The sequence below is a fragment of the Rhinatrema bivittatum genome, chromosome 4 (assembly GCF_901001135.1).
Source record: "Rhinatrema bivittatum chromosome 4, aRhiBiv1.1, whole genome shotgun sequence".
Taxonomy (NCBI): domain Eukaryota; kingdom Metazoa; phylum Chordata; class Amphibia; order Gymnophiona; family Rhinatrematidae; genus Rhinatrema; species Rhinatrema bivittatum.
The window spans coordinates 249,444,779-249,465,649 of record NC_042618.1 but is presented as its reverse complement, the minus strand read 5'-3'; the positions used below and the strand labels follow the sequence as shown (position 1 = coordinate 249,465,649).

General features: G+C 43.2%; 1 protein-coding gene across 3 annotated transcripts in view; it reads left to right on the top strand.

Moving 5' to 3' along the window:
- Positions 1–20,258, top strand: part of DENND5B (DENN domain containing 5B) — a 476,583-nt gene extending 456,325 nt beyond the window's left edge. For all 3 annotated transcript variants that reach the window (XM_029600012.1, XM_029600011.1, XM_029600010.1), the window contains one exon: positions 18,669–20,258. In XM_029600012.1, coding sequence (XP_029455872.1) covers positions 18,669–18,852 — 184 coding nt within the window. In that variant the 3' untranslated portion in view covers positions 18,853–20,258. The remainder of the gene's footprint in view (positions 1–18,668) is intronic.
- Positions 20,259–20,871: the final 613 nt, after the last annotated feature.

The window sequence follows — 20,871 nt, the reverse complement described above, 5'->3', positions numbered from 1 at the left end:
AATACTTCAATTCAGTGTTCACTAAAGAGGACCCTGGAGAAGGACCGTCGCTAGTTAACAAGAAACTGGAGGAGAGTGGAGTAGATGAAACTCCGTTTACAGAAGAGAACATATGGGAAGAGCTAGGAAAAATGAAAGTGGAGAATGCCATGGGGCCTGATGAGGTTCATCCCAGGATACTGAGGGAGCTCAGAAATGTGCTGGCGGGTCCACTGCGTGACGTGTTCAATAGATCCCTAGAAACGGGAGTGGTGCCGAGTGATTGGAAAAGAGCGGTGGTAGTCCCGCTTCACAGGAGTAGGAGCAATGGGGAGGCTGGAAATTACAGGCCAGTTAGCCTCACCTCGGTGGTGGGAAAAGTAATGGAGTCACTGCTGAAAGAGAGAATAGTGAACTATCTACAGTCAGAAGAATTGCTGGACCAGAGGCAGCATGGATTCACCAGGGGGAAGGTCCTGTCAGACAAATCTGATTGACTTTTTTGATTGGGTGACTAGGGAATTGGATCGAGGAAGAGCGCTCGATGTCATCTACTTGGATTTCAGCAAAGCTTTAGATACGGTCCTGCACAGAAGGCTTGTGAATAAAATGAGAACCTTAGGAGTGAGTGCCAAGGTGGTGGCCTGGATTGCAAACTGGTTGATGGACAGAAGACAATGTGTAATGGTAAATGGAACTTACTCTGAAGAGAGAGTGGTGTTAAGTGGAATGCCGCAAGGATCACTGTTGGTACTGGTCAGTATCTTTGTGAGCGACATTGCGGATGGGATAGAAGGTAAGGTTTGTCTTTTTGTGGATGAAACTAAGATCTGCAACAGAGTGGACACGCCAGAAGGAGTGGAAAGAATGAGACGGCATTTAAGGAAGCTGGAAGAGTGGTCGAAGATATGGCAGCTGAAATTCAATTCCAAGAAGTGCAGAGTCATGCATATGGGGTGTGGAAATCCGAAAGAACTGTATTTGGTGGGTGAAGGGCTGATGTGCACAGAACAGGAGAGAGACCTTGGGGTGATAGTGTCTAATGATCTGAAGTCAGAGAAACAATGTGACAAGGTGATAGCTAAAGCCAGAAGAATACTGGATAGAGGAGGAATATCTAGTAAGAGAAAGGAAGTGATGATCTCCTTGTACAGGGCCTTGATGAGGCCTCACCTCTGTGTTCAGTTCTGGAGACCGTCTCTCCAAAGGGACAGAGACAGGATGGAGCCGGTCCAGAGAAGGGCAACCAAAAAGGTGGATGGTCTTCATAAAATGACTTATGAGAAGAGATTGAAGAACCTAAATATGTATACCCTGGAGGAGAGGAGGAGCAAGGGTGATATGATGCAGACTTTCAGATACTTGAAATGTTTTCATGATCCATGGTCAACTACAAACCTTTTCCATTGGAAAAAAAATCAGTAGAACTAGGGGTCATGATTTGAAACTCCAGGGAGGAAGACTCAGAATCAATGTCAAGAAGTATTTCTTCACGGAGAGGGTGGTGGATGCCTGGAATGCCCTTCCAGAGGAAGTGGTGACTAAAACTGTGAAGGATTTCACAGGGGCATGGGATAAACACTGTGGATCCATAAAAGCTAGAGGATGGGAATGAAGAGAAGAGCCATGGGGTGGCTTGCTGGAATGGTGATGGCTACTACCTAAGAACATAAGAATATGCCATACTAGATCAGACCAAGGGTCCATTAAGCCCAGCATCCTGTTTCCAACAGTGGCCAAACTAAGTCTATTCCATGTTACCGTTGCTAGTAATAGCAGTGGCTATTTACTAAGTCAACTTAATTAATAGCAGGTAATGGACTTCTCCTCCAAGAACTTATCCAATCCTTTTTTTAAACACAGCTATACTAACTGCACTAACCACATCCTCTGGCAACAAATTCCAGAGTTTAATTGTGCGTTGAGTGAAAAAGAACTTTCTCCGATTAGTTTTAAATGTGACACATGCTAACTTCATGGAGTGCCCCCTAGTCTTTCTATTATCCGAAAGAGTAAAAAACCGATTCACATCTACCCGTTCTAGACCTCTCATGATTTTAAACACCTCTATCATATCCCCCCTCAGCCGTCTCTTCTCCAAGCTGTTCCATTCCCTTTATCATTTTGGTAGCCCTTCTCTGTACCTTCTCCATCGCAATTATATCTTTTTTGAGATGCGGTGACCAGAATTGTACACAATATTCAAGGTGTGGTCTCACCATGGAGCGATACAGAGGCATTATGACATTTTCAGTTTTATTCACCATTCCCTTTCTAATAATTCCTGACATTCTGTTTGCTTTTTTGACTGCCACAACACACTGAGCCAATGATTTCAATGTGTTATCCACTATGACGCCTAGATCTCTTTCTTGGGTAGTAGCACCTAATATGGAACCTAACATTGTGTAACTATAGCATGGGTTATTTTTCCCTATATGCATCACTTTGCACTTGTCCACATTAAATTTCATCTGCCATTTAGATGCCCAATTTTCCAGCCTCACAAGGTCTTCCTGCAATTTATCACAATCTGCTTGTGATTTAACTACTCTGAACAATTTTCTATCATCTGCAAATTTGATTACCTCATTCGTCGTATTTCTTTCCAGATCATTTATAAATATATTGAAAAGTAAGGGTCCCAGTACAGATCCCTGAGGCACTCCACTGCCCACTCCCTTCTGCTGAGAAAATTGCCATTTAATCCTACTCTCTGTTTCCTGTCTTTTAGCCAGTTTGTAATCCACGAAAGGATATCGCCACCTATCCCATGACTTTTTACTTTTCCTAGAAGCCTCTCATGAGGAACTTTGTCAAATGCTTTCTGAAAATCCAAGTACACATCATCTACCGGTTCACCTTTATCCACATGTTTATTAACTCCTTCAAAAAAGTGAAGCAGATTTGTGAGGCAAGACTGGCACTGAAGTCAGGCTAACCAGTCTGTAATTTCCTGGATCTCCCCTGGAGCCCTTTTTAAATATGGGGTTACATTAGCTATCCTCCAGTCTTCATGTACAATGGATGATTTTAATGATAGGTTACAAATTTTTACTAATAGGTCTGAAATTTCATTTTTTAGTTCCTTCAGATCTCTGGGGTGTATACCATCCGGTCCAGGTGATTTACTACTCTTCAGTTTATCAATCAGGTCTACCACATCTTCTAGGTTCACCGTGATTTGGTTCAGTCCATCTGAATCATTACCCATGAAAACCTTCTCCAGTACGGGTACTTCCCCAACATCCTCTTCAGTAAACACAGAAGCAAAGAAATCATTTAATCTTTCCGCGATGGCCTTATCTTCTCTAAGTGCCCCTTTAACCCCTCTATCATCTAACGGTCCAACTGACTCCCTCACAGGCTTTCTGCTTCGGATATATTTTAAAAAGTTTTTACTGTGAGATTTTGCCTCTACGGCCAACTTCTTTTCAAATTCTCTCTTAGCCTGTCTTATCAATGTCTTACATTTAACTTGCCAATGTTTATGCATTAACCTATTTTCTTCTGTTGGATCCTTCTTCTAATTTTTGAATGAAGATCTTTTGGCTAAAATAGCTTCTTTCACCTCCCCTTTTAAACATGCCGGTAATCGTTTTGCCTGCTTTCCACCTTTCTTAATGTGTGGAATACATCTGGATTGTGCTTCTAGGATGGTATTTTTTTAACAATGACCAAGCCTCTTGCACACTTTTTACTTTTGTAGCTGCTCCTTTCAGTTTTTTTCTAACTATTTTTCTCATTTTATCGAAGTTTCCCTTTTGAAAGTTTAGCACGAGAGCCGTGGATTTGCTTACTGTCCCCCTTCCAGTCATTAATTCAAATTTGATCATATTATGATCACTATTGCCAAACGGCCCCACCACCGTTACCTCTCTCACCAAATCCTGTGCTCCACTGAGAATTAGGTCTAAAATTGCTCCCTCTCTCGTCGGTTCCTGAACCAATTGCTCCATAAAGCTATCATTTATTCCATCCAGGAACTTTATCTCTCTAGTGTGTCCCGATGATACATTTACCCAGTCAATACTGGGGTAATTGAAGTCTATCCAAAGCCACAAGAAGCAATAAACCTGCACTTAAGCAAGATTGAAGTCTCCCATTATTACCGCACTACCAATTTGGTTAGCTTCCCTATTTTCTCTTAGCATTTCACTGTCAATCTCACCATCTTGACCAGGTGGATGGTAGTATACTCCTATCACTATAGTCTTCTCCGACACACAAGGGATTTCTACCCATATAGATTCAATTGTGCATTTAGTCTCAAGCAGGATGTTTATCCTGTTGGACTCTATGCCATCCCGGACATAAAGCACCACACTGCCTCCCGGGTGCTCCTCTCTATCATCGCGATATAATTTGTACCCCGGTATAGCACTGTCCCATTGGTTGTCCTCCTTCCACCATGTCTCTGAGATGCCAATTAAGTCTGTCATCATTCACTGCTATACATTCTAATTCTCCCATCTTACTTCTTAGACTTCTGGCATTAGCATACAAACATTTCAAAGCTTGTTTTTTGTTTGTATTTTAATTCTGCTTTTTAATTGATAGGGATAAGTTAGAATTTTTTAGTTCAGGTGATTACTACCCTTATTCAATAAGTCTTCACACGGTTAATGCAATTCCAACATTGCTCTCTGCTTCAACGGCAAGGGGAAATGTGGAAAAGAGGATTTGCATTCAGACAACAACCAACAAGGACTGAACTACACAGTCTGGGTAAACAAACGTGGGGGTGGCTTGCTTATTGCGGCAGTTACTACCCTAAACCAGTTAAGCCTGATACTTCACTTTGAATGCATATACAGTGTTGCTCTTTGCTTCAATGGCAGGGGGAAATGTGGAAAAGAAGATTTACATTCAGACAACATCCAACAAGGCATTGATCTGTGCAGTCTGGGTAAACAAGCATCGGGGTAACTTGCTTGATGCGGCGGTTACTACTCGTAACCATTAAGCCTTATGCTTTCCCTTTGATGCAACTCCAACATTACTCTCTGTATCAACGGCAGGGGGTGGCAGGAAATTTGAATCAAACAGTTACCAAAAAGGGCCCTGAACTTGGTGGTCAGTGAAACAGATAAGTATGGGAAAATAAGTGTAGGAGCTTGCTGGGCAGTCTGGATGGGCCGTTTCGTCTTTTTCTGCCATCATTTCTATGTATCTATGTAAGGGAGATTACTTACACCTCTAGTTGAGCAGATTGGGAGGGGTCAGAACTGAAGACTCATCTTAATTGAATCAGAGGAGGGCTTGAGAAGTGCAAGCAATTCTCAGTACCCACTTGACCTTGGTAATGCAGATCCTTTCAGGCTGAAAAGACTGGTTTCCTCACCTGAGGAAGTGAGCCTCAGAGACATCAAAAATGCATTCCACATTTTGGCTGTGGTTGATGCTGGACTTTTGACTGTCACTTTTCTCTCCACCTGCCTCTAGCAGGCAACTGTTGCATCAGTGCAGGAAGATCTCATTGTTGTGGAAAAGGACAAAAAAGCTATCTCTGAAAAGAGGGCATTTATAAGAGAAGTACTGATGTTTAATTGGACCATCTGGTCTCCCGCTGCTGAAGACAGTGACTGCAGAGGGGACAGATGCTTCTGGATCAGGGCCATCATCTCTTGCGTCTTCTTTCTGAATAAGTTCTCTCCTGTACTTGGAACATCCACCAGGTGGTTATGAATGTCCTCTTGGAGTCCTCTTGCTCATAACAGCACAATCCTCCTTGCTCCTGTAGCCACTGCTGAAGTTCTGACTGCAGTCTCTCATACATGGATTAGATGAGGTGTTTCCCATATTCCTCTGCACCTTCCATGGCGCACTGGAACTCTGACTAGGGTTCACCCCATCCACTAGAAGTTTCAGCTTCAGCATTTACATGTGCAAATACTGCACCATAAATAGCTAGTGAGCTGCAGATGGTGCTCTGAGCTTAGATCCTTGGAAGACCGTATTCCCAAAAGCATCCAAAGCCTTTGGATCCTACCCGGGGATGCATTGGACTGCTCTCACAAGTGTTTTGCCTGCCTCAGCACCAAGTCCACCACTACAAAGTGGTGCGTTAGCTAGATTACTCAAAACCTTGGAGAGGCTTGGACTCTGTATGTAAAGTCAGTTTTTCAGGCTACCAGAAGGCACTGCATGGGAGCTTATTACATTCTCATTTGGAGTTCAATCAGGAAGCCATGAACCAGGATTGATGTGGATTCCACAGGAGGTTGTAGAAATTGCAATAAACTGAAAATCTCTTATCACTAGTCCTGTTTCTTCCTCAAGTTGGTAGATTTTTTTTCCAGCTTGTCCAAAAAGTGAGAATAACAGATATTCCAGAGGAAATGTATTCTGTGGCAAGTTTGGCAGGTGATCTGAAGGAATTCTTGTGAAGGAGTCCTTACCTGACCATAATGAGATACTCAACCAGGACCCCAATGAAGAAAAGGGAGATAGAGTGAGTCTCATCTGATGGTGTGAAGGGAAGAGGACTGGTAAAAACATCAAATGAACTGATTCCATCTCTTTCCCCTCATGAAGGGACTCCCTTGGGGTAAGCAAATCGGCCAAGCTAGGTGGTGAACTCACTCCCATTGGTGGCAATTCAGGAGGGGAAGAATGGTCGTTCCAAGGAATCTCTGGCCCTGCTATGTGGGAAAAGTTCCTCAATCTTAGATAGGAGATGCTCCAACTTCCCTCTCTGTTCTTCCAGGCTTAAGAAGGCAAAGAAACTCATCACTATTGCCAACAGCTGGTTTCCCATTGATTGAGGAACCCACTATATTGGAGTGGGTGTAAACATGTCCTCTTCTAACACTCATATGGGCTTATTCTAACTGGGGCTGCAACAGTGGGTGGCGCCAATTACAAGCTTGGGAGATCAGTCATTGCAACTTCTGAAGCACCCAATTCTGACACACACTGCCCTGACTGCGCCCATGTATTTCACTGGCTGGCACCAGGCCTCACCTTTGGCACCAGCAAGGATACCTTTTAATAAAAGGCTCTACCTTCCAAGGTGAACGGGTGCTCACTCCCTTGTGCTGAAATGCTCTGTGCCAGTGAGACTGATGGGAACCCTGGTTCTTCATGCCACGGGGAACAGACTGCATCGTGGAGAGTGCCAGCATGCTCTGTGTCGAGAGAAGGCATCCTGGATAGTCCCAAAACTGGTATATCGGGGAAAAATGTTTGTCAGTGCCATAAGGAATCTTCCACATCAGGAAGAGCATAGCAACCTGTGGCAAGGAGACTAACAATGCTCTTGACAGAATTTGATCAACCCCAGCAGAGCTCCATGCCAAAAGCACTGACTTCTTTGATGCTGAGGGAGATGGCTCTACTACTATTGCTTTTATTTTTATAGTGCTGATCGACATATGCAGCACTGTACAAAAATATGAGACAGTTCCTGCTTAGTAGAGTTTACAATCTAATCAAGGCAAACATATAGGACAAAAAAGACTTTAGAAATTTAATTTATTAAGAAAATAATTTGTCAGTAAGGCTGTAAGTGGGGTGATAAGGAGTTAAAATTTAAAAACAGCCTCAAAAAGGTAGATTTTAAACTGAATTCGAATAAGGCATGAAAAGGAAGCATTATGCACCAATTCAGTCTATTTCAAACATACAGTGAAGCCAGGTGGAAAGCATGGAATTGGGCATGTAATAAGTGCAGAGTGAAGGTTCTTGTAGGTAAGTAAGAAGGTCTTTAGCTGTATGCAAAAACGGATAGGAAGCCAATGTAGTGACTTAAGAAGAGGGGTTATAAAGGTGTAGCGACTTGTGGTGAAAGATAAGTTGCAGCTGAATTTTGGATAGATTGTAACGGAAAGAGTTCATTGGGAGATTTGTGAGGAGCAGATTGCAGCAGTCTAATTGGGAGGTGATGAGAGAGTAGATAAGGATTCTGGTAGTGTATTCAGAAAGGAAGGGATGGATTTTAGTCGTGATGTATAAATAGGGCATAATTTATCAGTGTGTTGAATATATGTAGAGAAGGAGAGAGGAATCAAAAATGACCCCAAGCTTATGAGTTTAGGAAACTTAGAGGATGACAGAGTTATCCACAGAAATAGAAAAAGAAGGAAGTGGGTTTGATGGAAAAGATAAGAAGTTCTGTCTTCACCATATTGAGTTTAAGGTAATGGTAGAACATCCAGATAGCAATGTAAGACAAGCAGGTTGAGATTTGGGATTGGATATTGGGTCTCCGCATCAACCAGCTCCACCTATCAATGACGAGAACCCACAGGGCTCCTCCCTGCCAGTGGTGACAACCTTGTCTCGGACTCAGGGTCCACAGTCATAACAGTCTGCTGAGGCCATGGACCCGGCGGACCTTTCAGGACTCCACGCCATTCCAGGATTGGCTCAGAAGATTCAGCAGCAACAGTAGCAGCAGCACTTCCTAGAGTTGCTGGTGGATAAGATGGAATGCCTCAGTGCTCAGCTGGATGCGACCACTACCATTAATCCTGCACCTCCTGAGGTTCCTGCACCTGCACCTATCTCAACTACATTCCGTCTCCCAGTACCACCCCGATTCACTGGGGATCCTAGTCAGTGTCACCTTACAACCGGCACAATTCTCCATTACAACTACTTTCATCCTTTCCCTCCTGGATGGGAAGGCCTTGGCCTGGGCTTCTCCTTTATGAGAATGAGGAGACCCTCTCCTTCAGGATCTACACCTTCAAACAAGTCTGATGAACCAGGCAGGTTGACCACCCCCAGTTCTGAGTTGTTGCATCTCCGGCAGGGATCTAGACCACTCATGGACTATGCCATAGAATTTAAAACCCTGGCTACCAAATTAGACTGGTGGGAGGACAGTCTTTGAAGTATTTTCTTGGAGGGATTATCTCCCTGAATCAAGGACGAATTGGCAGCAAGGGAGCTTCCCAAATCTCTTGACGCCCTCATCGACCCCACTGGGAGAATCCTGAGACCATTGCCGTCTCCGGCAATGGTCTCAGGAACTATGGACCTCACTGGCTCCAGCTTTCTCCCATCCCTTGCTTCCTAACCCAATGACTGAGCCCAGTCTCCAACAATCGGACGAACCTATGCAGCTGGATCGAAGTCACCTTATGGTTGAAGAGAAGCACAGACGCTGCACTCAGGGGCTCTGTTTCTATTGTGCTGAGAAGGGACAACTACTTTCCCAATGTCCTGTTTAGCAGGGAAATTCCAAAGCCTAGGAGTCAGTGGGGAGATGACCCTAGATTAAGTCACTCCAGCTCCCCACTTACATTGCCAGTAGAGGTTATCTAGGAGCAGCTTGAAGTTCCTACTCTGGCATTCATAGACTCCGGCACAGGGGGGAATTTCATCCAGAAAGACCTAGCTTTCCACCTAAACCTGCCGACAGTTTGCAGGGACACACCTTTGACTATTTTTTCTATCTATGGGGAACCTCTTCCAGGTTAAATCACCATGACCACTGCGCCTTTAAAGCTTCATATTGGCATCTTACGTGTAGAAGAGAGAACCTTTTTCATCATCGTTAAGGCAGTACATCCTATTTTGAGGATACCCTGGTTACAACTCCACTGTCCCACTATTGATTTGGGAACTTTCCAATTGACTAGTTGGGGTTCCCACTGCTGGACTTCCTGTCTTCTCCTTGTCAATCCTCCTCCATCAGTCCTTCTGGCTTCTACATCCTTGGGATTACTGCTACCATACACTGCATATGCTGACGTGTTTTCTAAGAGGAAGGCAGAAAACTTTACCAGAACATTGTACCTATGACTGCACCATTAATGTCTTGCCTGGCACCACTCCGCCATGAGGAAGGGTATATCCTTTGTCCCTTTCTGAGAATAAGAAAATCTCGAGAGAGGATTCATCCGACCCTCTACGTCTCCAGCAGGAGCAGGATTCTTCTTTGTGGCCAAGAAGGATGGCACGCTCCGGTCATGCATAGACTATCGAGGTCTAAATGCCATAACAAAAATGGACCATTACCCCCTGCTGCTTATTGCAGAACTTCTAGACTGGCTTCAAGGATCTAAAATGTTTACAAAACTAGATCTCCAGGGAGCCTACAATTTAATTCGTATTCGGCCTGGTGATGAAGGGAAGACCAACTTTAATACAAGAGATGGCCATTGAATATCTCGTTATGCCCTTCAGCTTGTGCAACTGTCCTGCCATATTTCAGATTATGATGAATGAGGTCTTCTGGGATCTTCTGAACATCAGTGTGGTTATCTAACTTGATGAAAGCCTCATCTTTTCTAAAGACCTTCAGCCCCATTGCCGGGATGTCTATCAAGTTCTTCAATGATTACAGGCCAATAAGCTGTTTGCTAAACTAGAGAAATGTATCTTTGAGAGAGAAAGTTTACCCTTCCTGGGATATATAGTCTCTATTGACGTCTTCCGCATGGATCCAGAGAAGGTGACCTGTATCCTAAACTGGCCCCAGCCCTCTGGACTTCACCCCTTACAAAGGTTTCTGGGATTCGCTAATTTCTATTGTCATTTTATTTTCAATTACTCTTAGATAATGGCTCCCCTCACTGCTCTTACTAGAAAAGGAGTGAATACTAAGAAATATCCTCCTGAGGCAGTTGCTGCCTTCAGCAAATTGAAACAGGCTTTCCTCCAGGGAGTGTGCCTTCGCCATCCAGATCCCATGCGTCCATTCATCCTACATGCCTCTACCATGGGAGTAGGAGCTGTGTTAAGCCAACACTTGGACAGAGGGGGTACTCCGCCCTTGCTCCTTTTTCTCCTGTAAGTTTTCACCCACTGAGCGTAACTATGGCATCTGAGATAAAGAATTACTGGCCATTAAAATGGCCTTGGAAGAGTGGTATCAGTGGCTGGAGGGAGCGCAACATTGCATCACAATATATACAGACGATAAAAATCTGGAGCATCTCTGTCTTGCCCAGTGACTGAATCCCCATCAGGCCCGATGGTCATTATTCTTTACCTGATTTGATTTTGTGGTAAAATACAGGCCAGCTACCAAAGACACCCGAGCAGATGCCCTCTCCCGGTCCTTCAAAGCAAAAGATATACCCAAACCTCTGGGTCACATCATAGATCCAGGATCCTTTTGGCTGCTACGAATACGGTTCCCCCAGGGAAGACTGCTGTTCCTCGTAAACATCGCCAAAGGTGGAGTGGACTCATGACTCCCGTGTGGCTGGGCACCCTGGTTGAGCTCGTACCCTAGCTTTGCTCCAATGATACTACTGGTGGCCCCAAATACAAGAAGACGTCAAAGCCTATGTGGATTTATGCCCTACATGTGCCCATCAAAAGCCTAGGGTAGGATGACCCTGGGGATTACTGCAACCTTTGCCAGCCCCAAGGAGCCATGGACTCATCTATCCACAGACTTCATTGTGGATCTCCCTCTTTCTGATGGTTGTTGAATTATTTGAGTTGTCATTGACCGATTTTCCAAGATGTGTCACTTCATCACTCTGCCTAGCCTCCCCTCTGCCCAGACCTGGCAAGATTATTTGCCATCCATATTTTTCACCTGCACGGGTTACCACGACACATCACCTCTGACAGTGGAGCTCAGTTTACAGCCAATTACTGGTGAGTATTGTGTCAGAAATTCAACATCCAGCTAGACTTCACAATAGCTTATCACCCCCAAGCCAATGGTCAGACTGACCAGACTAATCGAACCCTTGAAACCTTCCTAAGAGCATTTGTTAATGACCACCAGGACAACTGGGCATCCTTCCTCCCATGGCCAGACTTTTCCCATAATTTCCATAACAACGATGCCACGGGATCATCTCCATTTCTAATCATTTATGGGAGACGACCTCTTCCACCACTGCCACTTCCTTTGTCCATCTCCTCCCCTGCAGCCCAAATGACAGACCAGGAATTCCAACAACTATGGACTCGAACTGAGATGATGATCCAGAAGACCGCTTGGAGGGCCAAGAAAACAGCAGATAATCACAAACAACCAGCTCCGCAGTTCAAGCCAAGAGATAAGGTGTGGCTAAGTACTCAGAACATATGAATCAGAGTACCTTCCATGAGACTAGCACCCTGATATATTGGACCTTTTTCTATCATCCGGCAGATAGGGCCTGTTACATACCAACTATGTCTGCTCGCATTTTTAAAGATCCATAGCATGTTCCACGTTTCCCTCCTCAAATCGCTAGTTTTATCGTGGCCCTCCCAGAAGAACCCTGGAACCTCGGGAAGTATCCTGAGAAGAAGACCAGGTGAATCAAATAAAAGAAATATTGGACGTCAGGCATCGTAATAAGAAATGGGAATACTTGATATCCTGGGAGAGATATAGTCCTGAAGAAAACACTTGGGAACCTGCTTCAAATATACTGGATAAAATGTTTATAAACGGTTCCATGCCTCCCATCCCAAGAGACCTAAACCATTGGGAAGGGGGCTTAGAGGAGGGGGTACAGTTATGCACGCCACCTACAGCTTTCCATGGCCAGTCGCACTCACCCAACGCAGCCCCGGTCCGGTCCTGTCTCCTCCTGCAGCAGCAGAGCTGCCACCAGTGCTGAACTTCTCCACGGCTCAGGGCTGCTACTCGATGCTGAAGCTTGACCCCCGCCGGTGTCTTCCTAGGCGTGGACCTCTCCACTATTCTTAAAGGGAAAATTCCCACAGTTTCTCCTGATGACATTGGCACTTCTGCCTACTTAAGGCCGTTCCTACTGGTTATGCCTTGCTTCAGCAACAGATCGTGCTCCTTGTGGGTCTCTAGTTGTCAGTTACCGCCTTCTCCTGGATTGCCTCCCTGGTTTCGGTTTGGACTGTCTGGATTACATTTTGGATTGCTGCCTACCCTGACTCTTGGAATGGTTACGGACTTTGTTGGATTGCTGCCTGCCCTGACTTTTGGTACGATCACAGACCCCGCTAGTCTGCTGCCTGCCTGGACCGCTGGAACAGTTTGGAATCTCGCTAGATCGCCATCTGCCCTGACTTCTGGCTCCTCCTTGACTCTGTCGGCTTGCTGCCTTGTGGAGTTGCTCTTCTCTGGAGAGCCGCTCCTAAGTCCAGCCTGCCCCGGCACCTAAGGGCTCAACCTGAGGAGAATGAGGGCTGGCATTGGTGAAGGTACTTTTGGGTCTCCACATCAGCCAGCTCTGCCTACCAACGAGAACACACAGGGCTCCTCCCTGCCAGTGGTGACAACCTCATCTCGGACTCAGAGTCCACAGTCATAACACTGGATTCCTGATGAAATTGCTAGTGTAGAGAGGCAAATCTGGGAATCATCAGCATAAAAATAATATTGCAGCTCATGAGAGAAAATTAGAGCACCAAGGGAATTAGTATATAGAGTGAAGGCAACCCAGGACAGAACCCTGTGGCACACCAATTGATAGTGAGATGACGGTAGAGGAGGATCTGCTGGAGGACGCAAAGTGTGATTAGAAGTAAAAAGAGAATCAAGACAGGACAGAATCCCAAAATCCAAGTGAGGCAGAGTATCAGGGAGTAGGCAGTGATCAACCTTGTTAAAAGCAGCAGATAGGTCAAGAAGGATAAGGACTGAGTAAAGGCCTTTGATTTTAAGTCATAACAAGTCATTGGAGACAAGGGCTGTTTCTTTGGCATGTAGTGGGCTAAAATCAGAAATGAGTGGCTTGAGAGTGGCTTGAAATGAAAGAAAATCAAGACAGTGGAGGTAAACAAGCATCTGCAGGGAGCTTGGAAGTGAAAGGGAGGAGAAAAATGGGATGATAGCAGAGCAAATATGGTCGAGTAATGTCCTTTTTGGTATGACCACAACATGTTTGAAGGTAGTGGAAACAGTTGCAGTGGAAAGTGATAGACTAAGGATGTAACAGTTAGAAGGGATGACTGTAGGGAAAATAAAACTGAGGAGCCAGGTGGGAATGAGGTCTGAGGAACAAGTAGTGAATTTGGAAGAGATGAGAAGATGGGCCATTTCCTCCACTGTGATTTCAGAAGAGGAGAAGGTAGCAGGGTATATAGGAAGGGTAGAGGTAATCTGGTTGAAAACGCAAGACTAATTTTGTCATACTTGTCATTGAAGTAGTCAGCCATAGTCTGAGCAGAGAGTGGAAGGAGATGGAGTAGGAGATGAAGGCAGTTTGAGGAGGCCATTAAATATGGGAAAGAGACAGTGAAGGTTGAATGTAAGAGATTTTGTCAGACAGACACATAGTGGTCTTGCTTGGCAAGTTCAATAGTAGACTAGAAGGAGATCTGCATGAATTTGAAATGGTATGAAGTCAGTATGGGTGTGGGATTTTAGCTAGATATGTTCTGCAGAGTGGGTGCAAGAGCATAGGAAGCAAATTCCAGAAGTAAGCCAAGGCTGGAGTTTGGTGCGCCTTACAGGACAAGAGAGGAGAGGGGCAAGAGTTTCTAAAGCAGAGGAGACAATAGGGTTGTAAGAAGAAACTTTCTTATCAACTGACTCAGACAATGTAGTGGAGGAGAGGAGAGATGAGGCAGTAGTAGAGAGAATATAAAGATTGATAGCCTGGAGATTTCTAAAAGTGTTGGTCATGACTGGTCAAGGCTGTGGGAGAGGGTGTTATAGTGTGAACATTATTAGATCTGAGAGATGAAGAACTGAGCTGGGAGAAGTCTGAGAGACAGCAGCTGGGGAGAAAAAGGACGAGGTCAAGGCAGTGGCTATGTTTGAGAATAGGAGCAGTAGAGCTGACTTGGAGATCAAATGAGGAGGTTTAAGGCAAGGAGTTTGGAGGCATAAAAGGGTCAGAGGGGTCATCAATGTGTTTAAAGTCCCCAGGAATCAGGGAAGGGGAAGTTGGTTCAAGGATAAAGGAAAGCCAGGAGTCAGTCTATGAGAAAGAGGAGGGGGATTTATTAGGGGGTTCATAAATGACAACTACCCAGAGAGGTAGTAAGAAGGATGGGGGAGGGCCTCAAAGGAAGAAAAAGAGTGAGACTGAGATGGAAGCAGGGATTGAAACCTACAGGAGGGAGAAAGCAGCAGTCCAACACCACCACCACTGTGGACTACTGTGTGAGGTATATGGAAAACAAGATAACTTCCATGACAGAAAGCAGTAACTGAAGCAAAGTCCTCAGGGGAAAACTGAGTTTATCAAGGCAAAAAAATAAAGTGTCCTGGAAGAGATCCCTCACACCACTTATGTGTACTTCTTGGAGCCTCTTCCAGTGCCTTCTGTTTTTGTAGCATGCTCAACCCCTGACCTGTGATGGATCTAGAAACCATTGCCATAGGAAGTGGAGGGAGCCTTCCCGGCAGACTTGTGAGAATGCGAAAGGCCGTGTTCCAGCACGACTGATGCTTATTGTGCTGGGAATCTGAAGATGCCCTGCTCACCTTTGTACCGAGGCTTTGGGGGTCTCGCCCAAGGGTGCCTTCTACAGGGCTTTTGTTCTACAGGCATGGTACAACTGCACCCGCTGGGGCATCCAGCCACAACTAGAGCCATTGAGTACGTCATGGTCTGAATCCAGGCAGTGATAACAGAGGGAGTGGGTGTCCCTGATGGTCATGTTTATTTATTTATTTATGTATTTAACATTTTTATATACCGAAATTCATGTAGCAAAAGTTACATATCAATTCGGTTTACATTATAGCATTAAACAGGCAAGACAGAGTGCAATTACATCGAACAGGAGGATAAACTTGGATCAAGTAACTGGGGATTAAAGAACAAGAAGATACAATAAATAATGTAGTACTCGAAAGGACCTGGCTAAATATACAGTAGACACGTTACAAGGTGCACATATTTGGGAAGATTTAGAGTAAAATTATTGGTATGGATAGAAGGCTTGTTCGAATAGCCAAGTTTTGAGTCTCTTTTTAAAGGCGATAGGGCAAGGTTCTTTCCAGAGGTCTGGTGGTAGAGAGTTCCATTGCACGGGGCCTGCTGTGGATAGAGTGCGTTTATTTAATGAGGATTTGATGGTTGGGGCGAGGAGAGTGTCTTTATAGGCTGTTCTCACCGGTCTGGAGGGTATATGTGGCTGCAGAGGGATATTGCGTTCCAGAGGAATGAGCTTGTGTATAGATTTATGTATGATTGTTAGTACTTTGTAGGAGATTCAGAATTTGATTGGGAGCCAGTGTAGGTTTTTCAAGATGGGGGTAATATGATTTCTTTTGTTAGATTTAGTTAGAATCCTGGCTGAAGCGTTTTGGAGCATTTGTAATGGTTTTATTGTGTTGGTTGGGAGGCCAAGTAGGGAGGGAGTTACAGTAGTCAATTTTTGAAAAAATGATTGCTTGGAGAACTGCCTGGTAGTCTTGGAAATGGAGGAGCGGTCTAAGTCGTTTCAGAACTTGCAATTTATAGAATCCGTCCTTAGTGGTATTATTAATGAATCTCTTAAGGTTTAGTTGATTGTCCATGATGACTCCGAGGTTTCTAACTTGAGGTGAGAAGGATAGTTGACTAGTAGGGGGTAAGTTAGACGTTGCATAGTTACTGTCTTGTGTGACAAGGAGTATTTCAGTTTTGTTGGAATTAAGGATCAGGTTAAGGCTCTTGAGTAGGTTGTTGATGGTTTGGAGGCAGTTGTTCCAGAATTCTAGTGTTTTTTGTAGAGTTTCCGTAACCGGGATGAATATTTGCACGTCGTCTGCGTAGATATAGTGGGTTAATTTTAGTTTGGAGAGAAGCTGGCAAAGTGGTAGAAGATAAATGTTGAAGAGGGTAGGGGATAGGGAAGAGCCTTGAGGGACTCCCAAAGATGAGGGAACTGGGTGTGATTCTTCGTTGTTGACTCTGACCTTATAAACTCTGTTATGTAGAAAAGATTTGAACCATCTGAGAGCAGTGCCTTTGATGCCGATGTCTGTTAGCCTATCCAGAAGCGTTATGTGGTTTACCGTGTCAAATGCGGCCGATAGGTCGAGGAGAATGTGACGCCTACATCCTCTGACCTCTAGTTTCTTAGCCTTGGATTTCTCCATTTTTCTTTTAAATTCTTTTTAAGTAGAACTTAAAAGTTCTGTTGAGGTGCTACCTATGAGGCAGCAGTGAAAAGAATGTTTTGCAAACTTTCAAACCTGAAGCAAAAAATACAAAGTCAATAAACAGAGAGACTGGGAAAACATGTTTATGCAGTTGCTCGGATGAAGAAAGATTGAGGGACTCATGAGGCAGGACCGTATGCAGGAACTCCAGTGCATGCTCAGAAAACCTTTTACTTAGCTTTGTGAGCTGGGTCCTTGTTGGCGCTGTTGAATGTCACCCACTGGTTATAGCAGAACTTGTGCCTACTTGTCACAGGAGAAATATCTTTTTTAAAAGCAATTTATAAAAAGTAATTTTCTTTTTTCATTTATGGTTCACATTTGGAAAAACTGTTTTTCTCCTTTCTGGCAAGACCTGTTCCGTAGTTATCTCTAGTAGAAGTCAGTAAAGGGAACATGACAGTTGGAAACTACTCTAAAATGTATGCAAAAACTAACTTTTCCTTGAAACATCTTTTTCGATTTCTGGGAATATCACAGGAGCTTATACACTCAGATTTCGTGGGTGCTGAAAGTTAGGTACAGTCTTTGAATAAGTAAGAGAACCATTATCCAACTCAGCTTACAGTGCAGCAAATGAGAAGTCTGTAGAGAAGCTACAGTCCTCCCAATGTTTTCAATGCTCCTGCTTGCCCTGCCTTATTCTTACATAGTTCCCAATTATTCATATTATGCCTTCAACATTTTGGGCTTCAATTTACTCCTTGTAGTTCAATATCCTATGTATATTACTCTCCTTGCAACATCTACCCAGAGGACACAAACAAGTCTTCAGTCATATGGACAGTGTGACAAAGTATAGTAAACTTTTCCTGTATTACTCTGCAAAGTAATTAACCCAACTTTTTTTCCATAGAGGTAAATGTTTAATTACTTTTAGTTACAAAATTCAGCTTTTTATTTTTAACACTTCATATCTGCAAAAAAGTTTCCCTTAATCTCTTTCTGAAAATGGAAACATTTGGAGACAGGTTTAGTTTGAAGGTAATTTTATCTTTTTAAGATGAGTTTGTGAATTAACTAATTTTATTAGCGTCCTTTATTTTTATTTATTTTATTTTTATTTATTTAAGTTCTTTTAATATACCGATGCTGAAGACTAGGTCTTATCGTACCGGTTTACAATGGAACTGGGGGGAAACCAATTAACAACTATATAGAAGATAAAGTTACATTAAACAGGGAACATAAACATGGGCTTTGGAAGAAAGGAAAGATATCAAACTAAACTAAACTCTCATACATTACATTTGTACCCAGGCTAAAAGCACATCAAAGCAGCATACGTCATTTTCAAATGATGCCAAAGTAACAGCAGATTAACTATAACTATTTCCACTCACTCTGTAACTGCCAGTTAGAGCAATTGAAGTTTTGAGATGGAAACTAGTTGCAAATGATACCTGTAAAACTGAGCATTTATGTCTCTGACTAGAGAGCAGGCTTTCTAACATCATATGTGAAATGAAAAATACATCTTATTGCAAGGGATGTATATTTTTACTGGAGTTGCACTGATAAGACTTCCACTTGCAAGCATGTGCTTAACAAAGGAGATTCTCCTCCACTTTCTAAGAGTTTAGCACACATATGAACACATCACTTGCTTTTTAGGGCATTATAATGGCTCCTCGGGCCTGCTGCTTTCTCTCCCTGTCCATTTGCCATATTGAAAGTTTTCACAATTACCTTGGTTCCACAGGGATCACTTGCTACCGCAGTGGCTTCCACTACTTGCAGAGTGTCCAGCTATCACGAGGATGTATGAGGAAACCGCCCTCCTTCGAGACCACATGACCGTGAACTCCCTCATCCGAGTCCTGCAGACACTGCAAGATTTCAACATTGTCCTAGAAGGGTCGCTCATCAAAGGAGTGGATGTTTAACGAAACTCTCTAAAAACATTATTATTTCTCTGGAAAGAGAAGAGAATCAGCTTGCACCTTTACCCTGGTAGTGCATCACTGTAAAGCAAAGCAGCATGGGATTGTTTGGAGCAGAGATAACATTTTACTCCAGATATAGGACAATAATGGAGCTGCAAACAAAATATGCAGTATTGTAGTAAGTTTGGAATCTGAAATTTAGTAAAATATATAGAATATTTTCATGTGGTAGATGTGTGTAAATAGGCTACCTTCCTTTAAATAAAAAGTATTATATTTACTAAGAAAATTTTCTTAGATTGAATGTACTTGTGCTGCAGCTAATTAGCTCAAATAATATGTTGGGAGAGTGGAAGGAATTTAGAGCTTAATTAGGAAGCAAAACCCAGTACAGGTGTAAATACAATGTAAACCCAGACTGATTTTTTTTTTCTTCAGGTACTGCAAAATAACACAGAAGATATCAAGAGGTGGTTATGATCATATTGTCATGTTATTGTTTAAGTGCATGTGTTTTGTATATATGGCTTCCTCTCATGCTTAATTATTCTCTGTCCAGACACGTTTCACAGTTCTTAAATTGTAGTTAAGCTGTAGTTTGCATGGCAGAGGGCTTTATCAGCAGATAATTGCCTGTGCCAGGAGTGAGGCATCCTGAGCAGAAAGAAGAGGCCAGGACAGCTATTGGGTAAAACGTGGGCATGATCACTATTTAAAAAAAAAAAAAAAAAATATTGAATTAAAAAAAAATTTCAATTAAGGTTTATTTTATTTTGTAAGTGGCCACATCAAGTGTCAAGATATCACAGACTTCTTGCGACAGTGTATGCCTACTGAATCTGGCTGCTAGCTGGCTGGCAGAAGCATTCCATTGTTTAATGTGTTAGCAACAGATGGATGTTTAAACACTGGACCCAGGAACTCCCACAGTCAGCTCCCTTTTTGAAGAATCTATTTTTCTATATTTGCAGGACAGTGGGGAAACTAGTCTTTTGCCTTGTGTGTGGTTTTTGTTGAGTGACTCAGTATTGTAAGAAGAGGTGGTTTTATTTTTTAAAGACTTGTGTATCGTAATTTTAGTGTGAAGGAGAACTAGATGTGAGAAATCTGTGGAATGACAAAGTAAGCTGCAATATGGGGGGGAGGAGTGTTTGTTTGCGCCTTTTTTTGGGGGTGGGGGAAGAGATAAGTCCCAGCCATAGCACCACAGCAACACCTACTGGCCACCAGGCTCAGCAAAGAATGCACACTGAGTTCAAAAGGGAATTGTGATTTATGTCCCTTGGCCAAGGCACTGTTGTGGCAGTGGCCGAGCTATGAAAGGGAAGGAGTTTATAAAAAAAAAAAACAATTAGCGAAAACCTCAGGATTAAAAGGAAAGTTTAAAAAATAGTTGCAATGTTTTAGTGCAAGTGTAGCCACCGAGGATAATTTACTGTGATTCACACAGGTGCTATAGTAGCAATAGCCTTTCAACATAACTGACCAAATGGTAAATGGAATAAAATGCTTCCCTAAATCTACAAAGGAGGAGACCAAATGTTATGGCCTCCTTCCTTGGCCAGAAAAGGTATTTCTTTTTTTTTTTGTCAAGTATTAGACTATAATATTAAATACTATGCAAACACATTTAGAGAAGCATTTAAACATAGCTTGCAGGTCAGTTTGTTGAAATGTCTTAAATGTTAGCACTCAAAATATTAGAAAGGTAGCATAATCCTCCTAGCAAATAATCTCCTTTTAGAGAGGAGTTGAAATATCTTAGCTGTGTGCACTAGAAGTCTACCCCTGTGGAGAGATCGTGGGCTGGATTTTCAAAGCACTTTATGTACACATAACCATGTTTTATGCCCATAAATCATGCTTTGAAAATCATCTGGGAAGTTGTGCAGGTGAATGTAATGTGAAACCCAATATCTCATGTACTTTTTACCTGCATTTGCAAGAGGCAATCAGGGCAGGAAAGGGATTTGCGTTTCTTTTTCTAAAGTGCATAAATCTACATGAACAAATTTGCAC